Raw genomic sequence first — 18391 nt, 5'->3', positions numbered from 1 at the left:
GATGATACCCACAGAAGTTCCCGTGTCATCCTAGAACCCGGGCTGTGTTAAAATTGGGAAGCTAAGAAAGCACCAACCAGAGAGACAGATCAGACCTCGGGTAGAGCAAGGACCCGGGCAGTATAATGAGATTCAGAGGGCAAGGCTTCGCACCGTGATCACCTTCCCGAGTTCCTTGGTACAGGTGTCACTCCTGGGTCCATATGAATGTGATGCCATGATTCGTTATCATTGTCATGTCTTTCAATGCACGTAGGGATGGCACAAGTGTCACTCCTGGGTCCAAATGTTCACACCATGATTCGTTATCATTGTCATGTCTTTCAGTACACAAGGTCTTCATTGATTTCTCTTTTATATATACCAAGTTTACTTGATATCAATGCATTCAAATATTTTACTGAGGAAGCATACTCTCTTTATATAGCTCTCTTTGCGTAAACATTTGACTGACTAGAGCGTCAGAATAGCCATGCTGGAAAACTTTTGGCACCCTATTAACGTTTTTTGCTCTTGTAAGTGCAGATTCTCCTGCTCAGTTACTCTCCGTTTGATCTCCAACATACCCGAAAAAAACCCATCCGACCTGATATAATCACTATACTAAACTCAACTCAATTTACCTAATTCATATCATTTATGTTTTATTTTCTGATATTTGTTTTAGAAATAAAACAAAGTGAGTATATTTTTATAATATAGTGTGAGACCGGTCGTTTGCTCAGTATATAAACCCCATCATCCACGCCAGAATTATCCGCAGAAGGGTTCTACCACGTTTCACGGCCTGCGATTTCCCTTGAATTCGAGCTGAAACATGTCGAGAGGGCCAGACAAGCTGCTGAAGAGCATCAAACAATTCACCGACCTTCAATATAAGCATTTCACGAGCCACTATGCGCCGCAACTGATTGACATTCTTGATTTCCCTGTCAAGGTGGTGCTTTCACCTTTCACGCTCGCCTTCGGCATAGCTGGCTCTGCCCCTCGCGGGTTTGGCGTCCCAGAACTCATATCTAAGATCTCTTACTCTGCCATTTTCGTATGTCGGCATCTCTTTGTTTCTTGTTACTATTGGGTACTCGTGTGTTCAGAAGGATGTGTTTTCTCAGGTTGTCGCGACTCTTGGAACTTATGATCTTGCGTTTGAGTTGGGAAAGAAGGTGTTGTGCCAAAGGTGATTTTTTTTTTTATTATCGTCCTGTAACTTTTGATGGCGCATGGTGTTGGGTCTTCTCGTCTCACATTTGGGGATAACGAAACATACCAAGTTAAATTTCACGAATTTAACATCAGGGCAATCATACAGGAAGTAAAAAATCTTTGATGTGGGTCAGTGGGGAATACAGTTCCTTTGCCCTTTACTCAGTTAGTTTCTGCATTTTATTTGTTTCCATGTGATATGGAAGAGAACACTTTGGGTGTAAAACTTTGGAGGAAAAAAACATGTGAGATTGTCTATCCTTAACCCATACTCGTTGACACCTCTTAAGGTAAATAATCAGGAAAATAATTGCAATTATGAATCCATTGGACTGAGGAATCACAAGGTTGAATAAAGCAGACGAAGCCAGCTGAAAGTTTGATTTTTTTTTTGAGAAGCTTATGTCCTACATTGAGTTTTTCAAATTCGGTATATATTAGCTACTAGAATTTGGAGCTACTAAATAATTCAATGAGCCCTTTTGTTATAAATGCATTCCATTATTGTACCAGGCTCTTATCTTTCCAACTCCGAAGTCCATATGCTTAAATCCTTCACACTTGAATTTTGTTGCACTGTTATTTGATGAAATTCTAATTATGCTCTTAGCTATTCATGTTTTTTATGCTGAGCCGACTTGGAGGTTTAACTTAATTGTCAGGTCTAAAAGTTAGCTTCATAAATTGATGACCAGCGTTTGAAATGTAGGAATTGTCGGACATGCAATGGATGGCAGGCTATGCAATGTACCATGTGTAAAGGCTCAGGAACATTGCAGTTCCAAGTGAAAAATTATACTTTGAGAAGGTAGCCTATAATGCAATGAATCCCCATTGGAGGGTATAATTATTGTACTTCTGAAATTCTTTTAAACCTTATTGCAATTGTTAAGGACCTGCGGTTTTGTAAACATGGTAGAATAATATTCTGATTTTGGTAAGATGATATATAGTCTTCTGATTTTGTGGGATTAGACTAGTTCATTGTACTCTATATAAGATGTAATTGTATAAAACACAACAGTTTTCTCCAAAAACCTTGTTTATTTCTGCAGGAGTGAAGGGCAGGGAGCAAAGCTGCCTGTTGCTACTTTATTATTATTATTATTATTATTATTATTATTATTATTATTATATATGTTTGTCATTTCTATGCTGTGATTTGTTCCATATTTATGTGAAACTTTGGATTTGTTATGAAAATTTCTGTAGTGGAGAGAAGGCAACAGCTGAAAATATTGCTGATGCAATTGCTGAGAATCGAGCTGAGTTGGTGCACCTTCCTTCGAGTGTTGATCTTGGTTTGCCATTGCCGGCTAAAGAATGCTCAAGTTGCAACGGATCAGTAATAACTTTCAAATATACTTCAACAAATATTCGTTTAGTTTCCTAGTATCACTGTTGTCGTAACATTACTCCTTTCTAGCATTACTCCTTTCTGTGTATAAATATGAAATTTAGAGTTTCATATACTTGAATAATGTTGCTTTGGTAGAGTGGTTCTCTTTTTTATTGTTTACCGACTCTTAAGAGATCATTTCAACCTTGTTATACTCTTGTAATTCTTTGCTAACTCAGTTTTGAAATTTTGGGCATTATTATTTGGACCAAATTACTATGCTTGTTTGGTTTTGTGTTTATGAAAATGAGTGGTGTTGGAAATTGTTTGTCTCGGGAAATATAATTTTTACTATGAATATCAATTCACATGAGATTGTTTGGTAGTGGTGGGACATCATAATAAAAATCACTTAAATTTTTTAAATATTATGTTCTAGGTTGGAATTCAGACCATCATAGAGTATTTTTTGGGAAGCGATAAATTTTGTATTAAAAGTCTTTACCTTGAGGGGAAATGAATAAACATGTATGATAGTATTTGTTTTCATATTGGGTGATGGAAAATGAGGATGAGAGAAAAAAAATAGAAAAAGTGTATCTATCCGATAATTCTCCGTGGATTTATTTCCTTGTGGAACTTTTGCTGCCTAAGGTTTAGAGACTACGAATAAGTGGGGTTTGTTTATTTTATTAAGCACTTTGTTTTTTTGTAGGGAGTGATGAAGTGCCCAGAATGCAATGGCAAGTCACCAATTAGGATCTCTGCTGATGATGTAAGATTTTTTTCGCACTATTTTCTTATTTTTACGGTGCTTTATTGAAGAAAAGCAATTTATGGCATCTAAGTTTTTAAATGAATTGACATAATGTAAGATAGACTGCATGCTTTTTTTTGTCAGTCAGATTGGTAATAATTTGTGTTTATATGTGGCTCTTTAAATTTATTCAGATCATGGAACCTCCATGGAGAGCATATAATATCTTGCGCAAGATGGACTATCCATATGAGGTCAGACTATTTTCGCTGTTCTCTTTTCTATGAATATGCAAGTTTTATCAGCTTATTGCTTTTCTCTCGGTATGAGAAATCCATTTGAATTTTGGATGATATCAAACTGCAGTTTGCTTACGGCTGTAGAGGTTGATTGTTATTCAATCTATCTGTCCTGTGCATTTTGCTGTCCGATGTTTTAAATTGCAGATGTCCTTTTTATTTGTTAATGAATCTGAAGCTATAGTTGCTTTATGAATGCTTACTGCTGGTAAAATACTTGAATTTGGGGCTTGCTCTGTGGCACTTTTAGGCGCACAATCTTATACAAGATAAATTATTGCCGCAGTATGGTTTTTGTTCTCTGATTGATCGTGTAGAATTTCTTCATGAAGGAACATTGCAGGCCATGTTTTGTCTAGTAGTATTTTATAAGAAACAATGGAGCATGATATACCTGTGATATTGATGTGATAAACTGTGTTTTTTACTTAAAATCTTTAAATAACTTAGATGTAGACAAGTGGAGCAGAAGCCAGTTAGGGAGACAGATTAAAACAAAACAACAAGTAGATCCTTTTAGAGACAATTTGTAACAGTGACTCCCATCTGCATACATCAATATTTTATCTCTTTCACTCGACACATTCCTGGTAACAACCGCATTTCTAATATATCTCAATTTTCTGTATTAATGGTTATTACCAAGTATCATCATAGAAAGTTTGTCTTAGTTTCTGTTTGTTCCTTTGTGGCTAAATCCAATATTATGTTCTATTGCAGCATATAATTGACAGTATGAAGGACCCGAGCATTGCTGCATTTTGGTTGATAACCTTGCCTCAGATTGTGGGAGGTATTGACTTTGATGATGATGTTAAGCAGAAAATATGGTGGCAATACAAGGTCCAAGTTCTAGTTCAGTTCCTTCATTTATTTTACTTGGTTCTCATGTATAAATAGTGTATCTCTTGCTCGCATGATGATCCAGATCTAGCATGATCAAGCTAATTGTGTGAGAATGAAACTTATTGTCTGATTAATAGTTCACGGTCCTGGACGTTCTTTGGCTAAACTGCAAGGAATTACAAGTGAATGTATTAAGAAGTTGAAAGAATCTTAAACAGCGATCTGGAACAAAACCTTATAATGTCATATTTCAAAACATGTGAAGTACAATGATCCTCTTTAAATCCCACTGGATCTACTTTTGTTATTGTGGGCTTTCTCACCTCGCCCAATTCACTCCTATTTCTTGTTTGCTATGCTACATCATATACTTTAAGCAATCCCTGTGTAAAATATAACTTGTTTTTCGATCACCAGATACCAGAGATATCATGTAGGTGTTATTCATGTGAGTGATAACACATTTTCTTTCTTTTTCTTAATTTTTAATTTCAAAGATAGCTTTGTCCATCTTTCCAAGCACAGGGAAAATCTAGTAATGTGGTCACAAAATGCCTTTCATCTTGACTGATATTATTTTTGGTGGACTATAATGTCAATTTGCTTCCTTATCCAGTATCCACCGGCAGGATTACCATTTTATGAGACCTAATAATGATCATGTGCTTATACATCTCATTTGTTTAATGGATCTATGTATAGGTTTTTAGTGTGTTTCGTATGCATTGATTGATCATTTTACATATATATTGTCATCACGTAGGAATCCATGCGGTATGACCAACTCCGAGATGCAGTGGCAAAACGAAAGCCAGGGTGGGAGTATTTGCAAGAGGTGGGATAGTTTTCTTGTGTTCTTTAAATTTGCAGCGTGCACACAAAATATCAAGCTTCTTGTTAGATAATTAAGCTTTGATTCATGAAATTCACAAAAGTGAAACTTGATACCATGGTTTCAGCTGCTTTCCATGGTATATCAACTATCATGTTTGGCATGATTTTTGTACTGCTAACCATGATATGGAGTTTTTTACTGCTAACCATGATATGGAGTTTTTTGGATGGCCCGGTATTAAATAACATCAGCAATGATGTCCAAGTAAATCAAATAGGTGTGGTTAAGATTTGTAAATTTATGCTGTTTCTATGTATGAGTTAGTGGACTTCTGAACCTGTTAATGGACTTTGGCTTTCTGTGCATGACCTGGTTAATTATGTAAATTTGAGATACAATTTAAACACTGGTAAGCTGTACTACTTCAATTACCCCGTGGATCGTTTTGGTTATTTTTTTTAATTTTTCATTTAAACTGCCAACAAAGAAGATGTGGCAAAGAACCCTAATAGAGTTTGTTGAATTGGGTGCTGAAAATGTCCAGATCATATGTGAACCATATTCTTTGAAATTTTTTTTGAATAATCAGCATGTTTAGGCACACATTTCAGCAACTCGAAATATAGATTAACTCATTATTTCAAAATAATTAAAGAAAGGGACGGAAAGTATGGATGGACATAAGAAATTGTGGCTTGTGCTACTGCAAATTCCATCTCTTCATATTTCATAACCACCTGACTCATCCATTTTTTGAAATAAAAAAAAATAGCTCCTATTTTTCCACAATTATATATCTAATTTAAACCGAAGTATCATATTTTACTCTCTATTTTTGTAATCTCATTCTTTATCTTAGGAATAGAAGCCTTCCTTATTATCCTTATTTTTTAGTGGAATTGATGATGCTACATTGAATTATCCTAGTGAATTCTTTACTAAGATCTATATTAATTTTTAGCAAACGTGGATCTGAAGTTGAAAAAAGTAAATCATGATATGAGCCTGAAATCTACCATTTGAGAATGAAAATTGTGCTCCCTGGCTGCAGTCCAAAGCGGCAAGTTAGTTGATTTATAAGTTGCAGTGCTAAGTGTTGAATATTGATTAAATTATTTATTTATCTCATTAGTAGTTCCGATAGGAATGGATATCTTTATTTCTACTCTTCTAAACTTTAATTAGATTAGATTAGATCAGTTTATTTAGGGAGGTTTGGTAGCATAATTCTCTATAAATCTGCCCCGCACTGTATATTTTTCATTTGTTAAGGAATATGATTTACGTCTCTTTATCCTTTGCTCTATTTCTCTATTCTCAAAATGGTATGGAGAGCCGAACATCACTGATATCTAAATACGGTATGGCCTCTTCGAATTTCTCTTCTTCCGCTAGCTCCAACACCAGCACCACATCGGTGCCGGCCACCCATGGACTGGGCGATGCCTCTCCTCTGTCAATCGCATGCCATAAATTAAATGGGTAAAACTTCCTCCAATGGTCACAACATGATGTCCATCTATGGAAGAGGAAAAGATGAACTCTTATTGTAGCATCAAAACCTTAGAACGTACATGCAGATTGTAGGGCTTTTTTAAAACATTAAAAAAGGGCTTTTGTTTGTTATTGGGCTTGAGTAATAAATTGTGAATCACATCGTGTAATACCAAAGCGCACAGCCTCTCGCCTTTCTGCAGCGGCGCGCTCTTGTTTAATGTTGCTCTGACCCAGGCGCAACAGGTGCGCCTGGCTGCGCCTGTCGCCTAGGCACAGCCAGGCGCTCGCTTTTCACAACAATGCATGAGGCCTTTCCCTGGATCAGCTTTGAGGTATCTAAGGATACGATATACCGCCTCCATGTAAATATACCTCTTTGTATCCTGAAGTAGATTTTCGGTCACTTGGTGAACCAGCCCAATCAGCGTCAGTATATACCTCTATAGATCTGTTAGGTGACTTCATAAACATGAGGCCTTTCCTGGATCAGCTTTGAGGTATCTAAGGATACGATATACCGCCTCCATGTGAACATCTGAAGGATCACTCAAGAACTGACTTACTCGGCTAACAGAGAAACTAATGTCAGGACGCGTGTGAGTGAGATAGATTAACTTCCCTACAAGGCGCTGATATTGACCTTTATCAGCTGCGGCTTCTTCAGTTTGAGGCATCACGCGTGGGTTTGGATCCATTGGAGTATCAACCGGCCTACATCCACTCATTCCTGTTTCATGGAGCAAATCCATCACATATTTACGTTGAGACACAGAAATTCCCTTTGTAGACCGAGCCAGTTCTAAGCCGAGAAAACACCTTAGGTGCCCCCAATCTTTGATTTCAAATTCTCTTGCGAGAAGGCCTTTCAACCGCCGTGACTCATCATTGTTATTCCCGGTGAGGATGATGTCATCTACATATACAATAATGATGGTGATACGCCCATCATCAAAGTACTTATAAAAAAGAGTATGATCAGCCTGCGACTGAGAATAGTTTTCCTGTTTCAACACCTTGGTGAACCTCTCAAACCATGCACGAGGAGATTGCTTGAGTCCGTACAAGGCTTTCTTGAGACGACACACTTTTCCTGTTGTTTGCTCAGATTCAAATCCCGGGGGAACATCCATGTAAACTTCTTCAATTAAGTTACCATTCAAGAATGCATTCTTCACGTCAAGTTGGAACAAAGGCCATTCTTGATTTGCCGCAATAGAGAGCAAGACCCGGATAGTGTTGAGTTTAGCAGCCGGTGTGAAAGTCTCTTGGTAATCAATACCATACGTTTGTGTGTACCCTTGTGCCACAAGACGAGCTTTGAAACGATCAATGCTTCCATCTGCCTTTTGTTTCACCGAGTACAACCACCTACACCCTACGGTTCGCTTCCCTGGATGAAGTTGAGTTAAGATCCATGTTTCATTATTTTGCAGGGCCCGATACTCTGTCAGAGTAGCTGATTTCCACTCCGGAATCTTCATCGCCTCGTGAACAGATCTCGGAATGGAAATCGAATCTAATGCCGTCACACAAGCTCTGTATTTGGTAGACAGGTTGGAGTATGAGACGAAGCTCTGGATAGGGTGATTGGTGCAGGTCCGAGTACCTTTCCTCAGAGCAATAGGAAGTTCTGGACTATGATCATCTCCTGGTGGACTCGGTTGCTGATTGGTAACTTGTTCGAGTGGTGGTGAAGTGCTAGTATGTTCAGAAGAGCTTGTGGCAGACGATTGGTGGTGCTGATTTTGTTCAGGCAAGCTTACTCGTTGTCTCCGAGTGTACATTTTGATTGATTCATCGGGAAGAGGAAGGTGTTTGGGATAAACACACGGAGATAAGGTGGATGAATCAGGATCAGGAGTGGCAACGGACAATCGGAATTGGAACAGAAACTGGAGTTGTGTTTGGAAGGGGTGTGTGATCAGTGTTTTCAAGAAGAGATTCCCAATTGTGTGATTCATAAGTAGTGTGGTTCTCCCACTGAGTTACACTATTGGAAAAATAGGGCTTATCCTCGAAGAATGTAACATCCATTGAGTGAAAGAATTTTTGCGTAGTTGGACAGAAACACTTGTACCCTTTCTTGGATGGAGAATATCCTAGAAAAATGCAACGAATCGAGCGAGCATCAAGCTTACCACGATGTTGAGAATGGACATGAACAAAGGCCGTACTACCAAAAAGTTTGAAAGGTATCTTTGTGATTAAGTGGCTACTAGGGTAATAGGGACAAAAACACATCTAATGGACTCTTGAACTTAAGAACACGAGAGGGAAGGCGATTGATTAAATATGTGGCTGTAAGAACTGCTTTCACCCCAAAATTTTTTAGATACATTAGATTGAAAGAGGAGAGAACGAGACATGTCGAGGATGTGGCGATTCTTTCTTTCCGCGACACCGTTCTGTTGTGGAGTATCTACACATGAACTTTGTTGCACGATACCGCGAGATTGAAAGAAAGGGCTGAGAGTTGTATTAAAAAATTCCCTAGCATTATCAGTTTTTACCACTTGAATATTTGTTTGAAATTGTGTTTGAACCATGGCATAAAAGTTTTTATAGAACGCTATTGTTTCAGACTTATCTTTCATGAGGAAGGTCCAACTTAAACGAGTATGGTCATCAACAAGCAAGAGAAACCATCTAGCCCCGGTGATATTTGGAATTCGATTTGGACCCCAAATGTCACCGTGAATGAGAGAGAAGGGTGTGCTTGGTTTGTATGGCACCGGTGAATATATGCCACGAGTGTGTTTGGAAAATTGACAATATCACAGTGAAATAAGTTCGGATTTTTATTGATGAACAGGGAAGGATACAATTTTTTTAGATATGAAAAATTGGGATGGCCAAGACGATAGTGCCACAACATGATTGCACTATCTTTATTGGACTGACTTCCTAATTGGCTTTCTAATTTATTGATTGACCAACACTGAGGACTGTCACACCTTCTCGGTTTAGGTTTGATTTGTAGGAGATAGATGCCGGAACAAAGTCTAGCACTGCCAATCGTCTTCCCCGAGCTCATATCCTGAAACACACAACAATTCGAATGGAAAGTGGTCACACATTTAAGGTCACAATTGAGTTTGCTCGCTGAGATAAGATTACAGTCAATAGTAGGAACAAACAACACAGATTGAAGAGCAATAGATTCAGAGATACGAATTTGGCCTTCTCCAATTACTCGGGTGCGTGTGCCATCTGCTATACGCAATGTTTGGTAGTTGGTGCATGGAGAATAAGTGGAAAATAAGGATCTGTCACCTGTCATGTGATCTGAAGCTCCGGAGTCGACAATCCATGGAGTAGAGGATGACTGAGACACATGAAGGCCAACACCAGGGCTGCTGGTTGCAACAGGTCGATTGAATTCCCACCTGAGTGAACATCTTCTGTAGGGCATCCATTTGATCTTTGGTGAAGGGAGTGGGTGCATGATGGGAAGGCTGTGTGACTGTGTTTGCACGTGCCTCTTGTTCTTGGTTCCGATTTGGCTTCCAATCAAGAGGCTTGCCATGAATTTTCCAACACGTTTCTTTTGTATGGCCTGGCCTCTTGCAATGATCACACCAAGGTCGACCTTTCGGATGATTGTTGCTGTTGTTGCGGGAGGCAAGGGCTGTGAGGTCAGTGAGGGTGTCACTAGTGGAGATGAGGGCAGAGGCTTTCGATGGTTAGTTGACTGTCTGATTGGCCGAGTATGACACGTTTACGGCTCTCTTCTCGGCGGACTTCAGAGAATACTTTACGAAGGTCTGGTAGAGGTTTAGACCCGAGGATACGGCCTCGCACATCATCAAGAGTCTTGTTTAGACCCATAAGGAATTTGAATATGCGCTTGGTCTCGATAATTTGGCGGAAGAAAACACTGTCGTCAGCACACTTCCACTTATATGACTGGAAGAGATCTAGTTGTTGCCAATATCGGGTAAGGGTGGTGAAGTACAATGTGACAGATTGCTCACCTTGACGTAGATCTTGCAGTGTGCTTTCAATGTGAAAAAGTTCAATAGTGTTTTCGCTGCTGGAGAAAGTATCACGGGCTGCATCCCAAATTTCCTTCGCTGTAGTGTACAACAGGAAGTTCTCGCCAATGTCTATGGTCATCGAGTTGATTGACCAAGACATGACAAGATTGTTTTCAGTACGCCCAGCTTTGAAAGTCGGGTCACTTTGACTCGGCTGAACAGCGACACCAGTGAGGTAATCATCTCGTCCTCGTCCACTGATGAACATCATCATGGATTGGGACCATTGGAGATAGTTTTTATCAGTCAAATATGACTAGTGATAAAACTAGTTATAGGACTGTTTTCAGAAGGATTAGAAGAAGAGGAGGGAAACGGAACAGATCCCTTTGGAGTTTTCTCATATTCATCACCCATGGCTCTGATGCCATGTAGTTTTGAGAGAGAATAATTCTAATCATAACATTCACGATCAAGGAACACAGTACATAAATATACAATAGTGTACAGCTAATTCCTAACAGCTAATTCCTAAAGAATAGGAATGGATACAGCAAGATCCCCAGAAATAGGAACCAACAAAATCAGCCTATGATACGATATGATATACGCTATCAGCCTAAGATACAAGATAAGATATACGCTAGTTTGACTAACAACAGAGATCTCGAGGAAGAAGTATATATGGATATTCTTGTAGGATTTAAAGTGTGTAAGCTACGAAAGTCACTATATGGTCTCAAACAATCTCCTTGAGCTTGGTTTTACAAGTTCACTTCTGTTCTGAAAGGAGATGGATACACTCAGTGTCAGTCTGACCACACCCTGTATGTTAAACATTCAGAATGAGGTTAAATTAATATGATCATTGCTTATGTTGATGATATTGTCCTTACAAGAAACAATAAGGATGAAATGACTCGCATCAAAATTTTGCTCTCAAAAGAATTTGAGATGGACCTGGGACATTTAAAGTATTTTAAGGGAATGGAAGTAGCCAGATCAGCCTTTGGAATATCAATCTCTCAAAGAAAGTATATACTTGACCTCTTGAAGAAAACAAGTATGCTGAGGTGCTGACTGGTAGAGACTCCAATGGATCCAAACGTCACAATAGGGATGAGAAAGGATTGTCCTCAAGTTAGACAAGGGATGAGAAAGGATTGTCCTCAAGTGGACAAGGGAAGATATCTATCTATTTGTCGCACATACTACCAAATATTGGATTTGTTGTTAATGTTATGAGTCAATTTATGAATAATCCAACTGAAAAACACATGGAAGCATTTTATCGGGTATCATGGTACCTAAAAAGGACTCCTGGGAAGGGATTACTATCCAGAAAAAGTTCAAATGTCAAACATGAATGTCAAGGCGTACAGTGATGCTGATTGGACAGGCTCCCAAAGCCATAAACGCTCTACCTCTGGTTAGTATGCCTTCTTTGGGGGAATCTAGTCACCTGGAGGAATAAGAAACGACCAATGGTGGCTCGTAGTAGTGCTGAATCATAATACCTCACACTAGCTCATGGAATTTGAGAGGGAATGTGGATTAAAAGACTCCTCAGTGAATTAAAATTTGAGGATGATCATCCTGTGGATCTAATGTGCAACAGTCATGCCACTATAAGTATAGCCAAAAATCCCGTCCACCATGATCGAGCCAAACATGTTAAAGTAGACCAGCATTTTATAAGTGAGAAACTTGATAAGAAAATAATTGAGCTTAGCTACATTCTACTCGAATGCCGCTTGCAGACATCTTGACAAAAACTCTTTACCGGCCGATCTTTGAAGACTTGAGTTCCAAGCTAGGCATGATCAACATATATAGTCCAGCTTGAGGGGGAGTATTGAATATTGATTACGTTATTTATTTTTTTCATTAGTTGTTACTGTAGGAATAGTTATCTTTATTTCTAGTCTTTTAAACTTTAATTATATCAGATTAGATTAGTTTATTTAGGCGGGTTTGGTAGGATAATTCTCTATAAATCTACACTATGTATTTTTCAATTGTTAAGGAATAAGATTTACGGCTCTTTCTTCTTTGCCCTATTTCTCTATTCACAACGCTAAGATTGCTTTTTCCAGGCCTTGATCTCCATAGATCCCATACGTGCCAAGGATGATCCTGTTATTGTGAAAAATGTTCCATACTTCAAGGCCAAAAAGGCATTGGAGACAGAAGTCATGAAACTTAATCCTCCATCACGGCCGCACAATTGGGGGGTATATTTATCGATCCTTGATGTTTTTTATGGTTCTAGTCCATGTATTTCCGTGTTTGTTTCAGCCTTGACAATTGGGCTCAAATCTTCTTTTACAAAGCTAGGCATGTCTATTTTAGAGTAAGGAAAATGAAAATATAAAAAAAAAAAAATCAATTTTGCAGGAATTGGATCTTCCACTGAATGAAGCTTCTTGGACAGAAGAGGACATCAAAGATCCAAAAAAGCTCTATGAAAAGACCATTCTACTGAATGCGCAAAGGGAAATAGCGGATAAAATTTTGGATGGACAATGGGAAGCAAAATGGCGTGAGGAAAAGGTTGGTCTATTCCTGAAAAGCTTTGGTGCCCTCTAATGATGCTATTGCTAACAATGGACTTTTAAGTTCAATCAATTTCATAATGGCCTACGTGAAAATATTACAACGCAAATCCATTTTTAAATTCTACATATAATATATCTTGTGAATCAATTTGCTCCATGCTCTTGTTTTGGATCTGGTCATGTCCAGCAAATGTTGCTTCTTACTAGATCATGTATAATAAAAGAATCGGTAAATCTAAAGATAAAATGTTTTAATCCACTCAACTTTTGTCATATTTGCTTGGTTTCCTTGGAAGGATAAAGAACAATGTATTACTCTAGTTAGAGATTTTTTAATTTTTTTAAACAAAAACTCTCTCCCCATAATATCGTTTTCTGTTTCATCGATCATTATTCTTCAGCTGTCATGCCATGTTTTTACTTTTTTTTAAAAGCTTACCACGTGACAATGATTTTGGCTGTCATCGTTGCACGACTATCGTTTCCAGTTGAATGAGATGCTGAAAAAGAAAGTCGAGCCGTACCTACAAGACACAGAAAAAACCATCCTCCCCCAGCCTATAGTTCTGCAATCACAGAACGAAGCCCAAAAGGTTACCTTCCTTCTCGTCCTTTATGCTCATCAAGTGAAATGCATGATAAACTGTAAATGTATTTTAAGTCTTGGAAGAGTAGCATCGGTGTCGATTTGGTTTGATACCGAAAAAGCATTCATGTAATGTAACTCTATTGTTAATCATCCGCAGAGGGATCAGCGCAGACGACGTTGGTGGCTATTTTGACCGCGTGTTAGCAGCAGATGATTGGTGCGAGTATTCTTTACAAGGGCACCAGTCAACTTTAGGATCCTTTGTAGTTCGTGTAAAATTGGCCGTGGCCAAATTTTCGTTCGTAAATTCTATTTCCAACAAGGCTGGTGTTCAGACTGAGATGTACACAAGAAAAAAAACAAGAACACCATGCATGCTCCAATTGTTATGTTTGTTTCTCAGTTGTATTGATAATTAGGCATATGCAGCCGACTGAAAATTGAATACTTTGAACGGAGTTAAAATTGTTATTTCAGTCATTTGAAAAAAAAAAAGAAGAAAAAGGGAAAAACCATTGGTTCTGTCGATCATTTTTGTTTAACTAAATTTTTTCACCCCTGTCAGTAATTTGCAATGTTGGTGTTGTTTCTCGGGTAAGTTACATGTTTTTATCTAAATAAAAAGTGTTACATTTATTTTATTTAATTTTTATTTTATTTCATTAGCACATCATATCAAAAAACACAGAGAAACCAAAGATGGATGATTAATTCAAAAAAAAAAAAAAAGGGACCAAGAATCAGCCTACCATTGTACTTTTATTCCTAGAAATTCACATCCTAATTAATGATCATAAGAAGTTACTCGATCAAACACAAATATAAATAATAAAGACAAATTGAATGTATTTAACCATGTAATATATATCATCATGTCTTCCTTTAGTCCTGCATGAATACTTGTACCATATCATCCATGCATTCATTTACCTACGTTCATTCAACGATAGTTCCTTGCGCAGTGGGTGGCCCTGGTGCAGCCACGCCTGTAAGGGTTGGCTCGCTGGTGGCCTCGGCAGCTGCTATAGTAAGACGCGCCACGTCTGTTGCATGGCACTGTGTTCTTGTTCAAGGCTCCGTAGCTGATGTATCTGCTCTGCGCTAGCTGACGCCGAGCAGATTCCGAATCCATCATCAGCTCCTCGTCCATTTCCAAGGCGTCTGCCACCAGCCCATGTCCGTCGGTGTCCACATCGAACCCCATGTCGATGGTGTATTCCTTGGAATGTGCAGCGATGGCTGCCAGGGCTGCCAAAAAGATAACAAGCCCGACCCGGAAAGCCATTCGGATGATAGTCGATCTTTATTGAAGAATTCAAATAAGTTTAGGGATTTTCAGCTGAATTAATCTGTTTTATTTCGTTTGTTTTCTCCTCAGCCCGCCTGCGGAAAGGAGGGAGAGAGTGGAAGAATTTGTGCTGTTTGTATAGGAGTACTGGAGGAGAATATGAATGGTGAGTTTGTGGTGGTGGATTTAGGCGATTTGCGTAAGGGGAAACAGGTAAAAGTTAATGGCCTTTTTTTCCATGTATATTACGGGGCTTGGAGCAAATATAGAAGGTCGTGTGTTCGAATATCGTAGGTTGAAAAATATTCATTAGCTTAAACAAATATATATCTCATTATTATTCATGCCACAATAATGGAAAATGAGTAGGTTTCTTGTGAGACGGGTCAACCTTATCGATATTCACAATAAAAAGTAATACTCTTAGCATAAAAAATAACTTTTTTCATGGATGACCCAAATAAGATATCCGTCTCACAAAATATGATCCGTGATACCGTCTCACATAAGTTTTTGCAATGGGAAATTTAGGTATCCAAATTTTTTTGACTAAGTTTAAGGGCAAATAGCATTTAGTCCCATAAAAGCGCATAACCCCCCTTACACGAAACTAATGATTTCTTTAAACCACATGTTTACAAAAACTAGGCCAAAACCCCCGAAAAATGTGCAAATGTTCCTTATTTTTTTCCTCTTAGAGGCGTTCAAGTTGGTGAATCTGATAAGCTTTTGGCTAACCGTCATGAGTTTGATTCTTCCTATCAACACTTTCTCGGACGAGTCTGGCGCATAAGGTTTGCTTGCTGCGGTTTATGTGTCAAACGTGATTTGCAAGCTATTGCGTTAATTTGATGATTTACGCATGCACACTCAAGAATAACGATCACAAGTTTCGTCGTCATTAAAAAAATACTCCTTATTTTTGAAAATAGGAGGCTTAAATAAATCTTGGATTTTATATGATGGTGGTTTTTTCGAAATATCATAAAATGAGCTCCTAATTTATTTCAAATATGAAAATATTAAATATTAATCGACGGTTTACAATCTAAAGTATCGTTTGATTTGTGTGATGATATGAAATGATAATATAAATAAAGATGATATATATGAACAATTGGCATGATATAATAATATGTATATTGTATTTGGTGTGAGCTATAAAAATAATATGTTAAATTAATATCGTGTTCAATGTGATATCATGTGGTAGCTAGGATGAAGTGATATTTTTTAACGAAGTTCCAAAATATCCCCAATCCATATTTACGCTATTCTGAAAGTCTCTTACCTCATCTATTCTCTCAGTTCATTTTTAACTTCTCTTCTCCACCAATATTACATCTACCAATTCTTTTTTTTAGACAGTAAAAAATTCAGTGGAGCAGACGTAGTTGTGTCATCTTTTGTAGGGAAAAATGGTTAAGTCGACCCTACCCTTGCGGGTCCATCTAACGGTTCGAATTTTTTCGAGTTAATTTTTTTTTTTTTTTTTACATGGAGGTGGGCCCGGATCACTCATATGGAGTGATTCGGGCCGTTCATTGCCCGTGCAGGCAGTGCCTGCACGGGTAGGTTGAAACAAACCGGGAAAAATGATGTCTTAATCTTCGACGCATCTCGAGAAATATATCTGTCCAGCATCCAAAAAATTTATTTGGTATGATGATCACACCAAATGGCCAACATACATAGGTACCGTTCTTATATCTACCGAATAGGCAAGCGATTAAAATAGTGGTACATCTGATCAGAAGGAACAAACCCGCATGAACCAACATATGTGTGGAAGAGCATGTCTAATTAATATAAAAATATATTTTTATTAAATGTTTTATATAATATTTTATAGTTTAAAATAAATTAAATATTTAAGTTTCAAATAATTTGAACACAGAAAGATATTTTTTGTATAATTATATTATTTTTGTCATTTTTACATGTTCGTTAAAACATGAATTATTTTGGTTAGAAAAATTGAGAATGAGATGAATCTTAAATATATATAAAGTTGATTTCAAATTCCACAATATTAAAGAAAATTATGAGATAAAAATTTTCCAACAATTGAGGTCAAATTGAGAAAAAATGAAATTGATTTCAATGGAATTACAATATTACTAAACTTGAGTATCTGCCAAAATACCAAGTATTTTGAGAAGATTGTTAAAGATGGAGTGCAAATGTTTAGGCCATTCATGAAGAAAAATTGCACCAATTATAGTGCACATTCATGTCTAGTTTTTCTCCCTGATGCATCTCATTTTAATTTTAAGCATGACATTGTTAACTTTTACCCAACTTTCATGGTTTAGATTCTGAAAATCCATACATACATTTACGATAGTTTGAGGAAGTGTACAATACGTATGATGATCTAAATTGTAGCATGAACACCATTCGACTTAAATTTTTTTTTCTTTTTTCTTTAAAAAATAAAGCAAAAAGTTAGCTACAAAATATTAGATTGGGATCTATTCGAACTTGGGATGAATTTCAACAAAAAATTTTGAATTTTTTTTCATCTCATATAACAAATTATTTTAAGAAAAAATAAATCATCACTTTCACTCAAAAACAAGGGAAAAATTTTTATTTGATTTATTTTAAATGCTTAAATGATTTATAGTATATGATTAAATGTCTAAGAGCAAGATTTCTTGAAATTTAAAGTTTTAATCCGAATATTCGATAATAGGATGGGAAAAGAGACCAAGGACGACGAAGATAAAAATATTTTTCAATAAATTTTTTGAGGCTTGATAAAATGATTAAATATATTTAATTTTTTAAAAAATATTGGAGTCCAAATTATTTTACGAGACGAGCTCGATTTTATCCGGAAAATCCGGTTTTGGTCAAACGAAATACTTTTAAATGCCAAAAATTATTATTCTTAAAAACAAATTTTGTAAACTTTTATTTAAATATTAAATAGGTCTTAATGGGCCTAATTTACCTAAGATTAGTAGACCTAATTACTCATTTACTAAAAAGCCCAAAACCTTACCCCACTAACACCAAAATTTTGAAAATTATAAAATAGAAACTTAGGGTTTTTGAGTCTCCTAGCAGCCGTCCACTTGCACATACAACACACAGATTTCAAAAATTTGAGAGCAAAGATTCAAGGATTTTCGTTGCTCGTTCGTCCCTCTTCGCAACCCACACTAAGATCGAATATACGAGCGTTCTAAACGCAA

General features: G+C 37.3%; 2 protein-coding genes across 2 annotated transcripts; one reads left to right on the top strand and one right to left on the bottom strand.

Moving 5' to 3' along the window:
* Positions 1-722: 722 nt before the first annotated feature.
* On the top strand, positions 723-14426 carry LOC140833935 (uncharacterized). The gene is made up of 12 exons (XM_073198466.1): positions 723-1042; positions 1113-1177; positions 1913-2011; positions 2416-2548; positions 3258-3317; positions 3494-3553; positions 4319-4441; positions 5208-5279; positions 12850-12987; positions 13151-13306; positions 13800-13904; positions 14058-14426. Exons 1-12 carry the CDS (start codon positions 818-820, stop codon positions 14091-14093), a joined length of 1272 nt encoding a protein of 423 aa, XP_073054567.1. The 5' UTR covers positions 723-817; the 3' UTR covers positions 14094-14426.
* A 174-nt stretch (positions 14427-14600) lies between these two features.
* Positions 14601-15389, bottom strand: LOC140833390 (protein RALF-like 19). Its single transcript, XM_073197741.1, has one exon. The coding sequence runs from the start codon at positions 15183-15185 to the stop codon at positions 14841-14843; it is 345 nt and encodes a 114-aa protein (XP_073053842.1). The 5' UTR covers positions 15186-15389; the 3' UTR covers positions 14601-14840.
* Between the last annotated feature and the right edge of the window lie 3002 nt (positions 15390-18391).

This window comes from Primulina eburnea, chromosome 6 (assembly GCF_022965805.1).
Source record: "Primulina eburnea isolate SZY01 chromosome 6, ASM2296580v1, whole genome shotgun sequence".
Classification (NCBI taxonomy): Eukaryota; Viridiplantae; Streptophyta; class Magnoliopsida; order Lamiales; family Gesneriaceae; genus Primulina; species Primulina eburnea.
Note: the sequence above shows the minus strand (reverse complement) of the source record. Positions and strands in the feature narration are given on the sequence as shown.

Bases quoted from the DNA above. Each gene is read 5' to 3' on its own strand.
- LOC140833390 (XM_073197741.1), bottom strand. From the start codon at position 15,185: ATGGCTTTCCGGGTCGGGCTTGTTATCTTTTTGGCAGCCCTGGCAGCC.
- LOC140833935 (XM_073198466.1), top strand. From the start codon at position 818: ATGTCGAGAGGGCCAGACAAGCTGCTGAAGAGCATCAAACAATTCACC. The intron at 3,554-4,318 runs GTCAGACTATTT...GTTCTATTGCAG, and splicing joins AGATGGACTATCCATATGAG to CATATAATTGACAGTATGAA. The intron at 5,280-12,849 runs GTGGGATAGTTT...TGCTTTTTCCAG, and splicing joins GGTGGGAGTATTTGCAAGAG to GCCTTGATCTCCATAGATCC.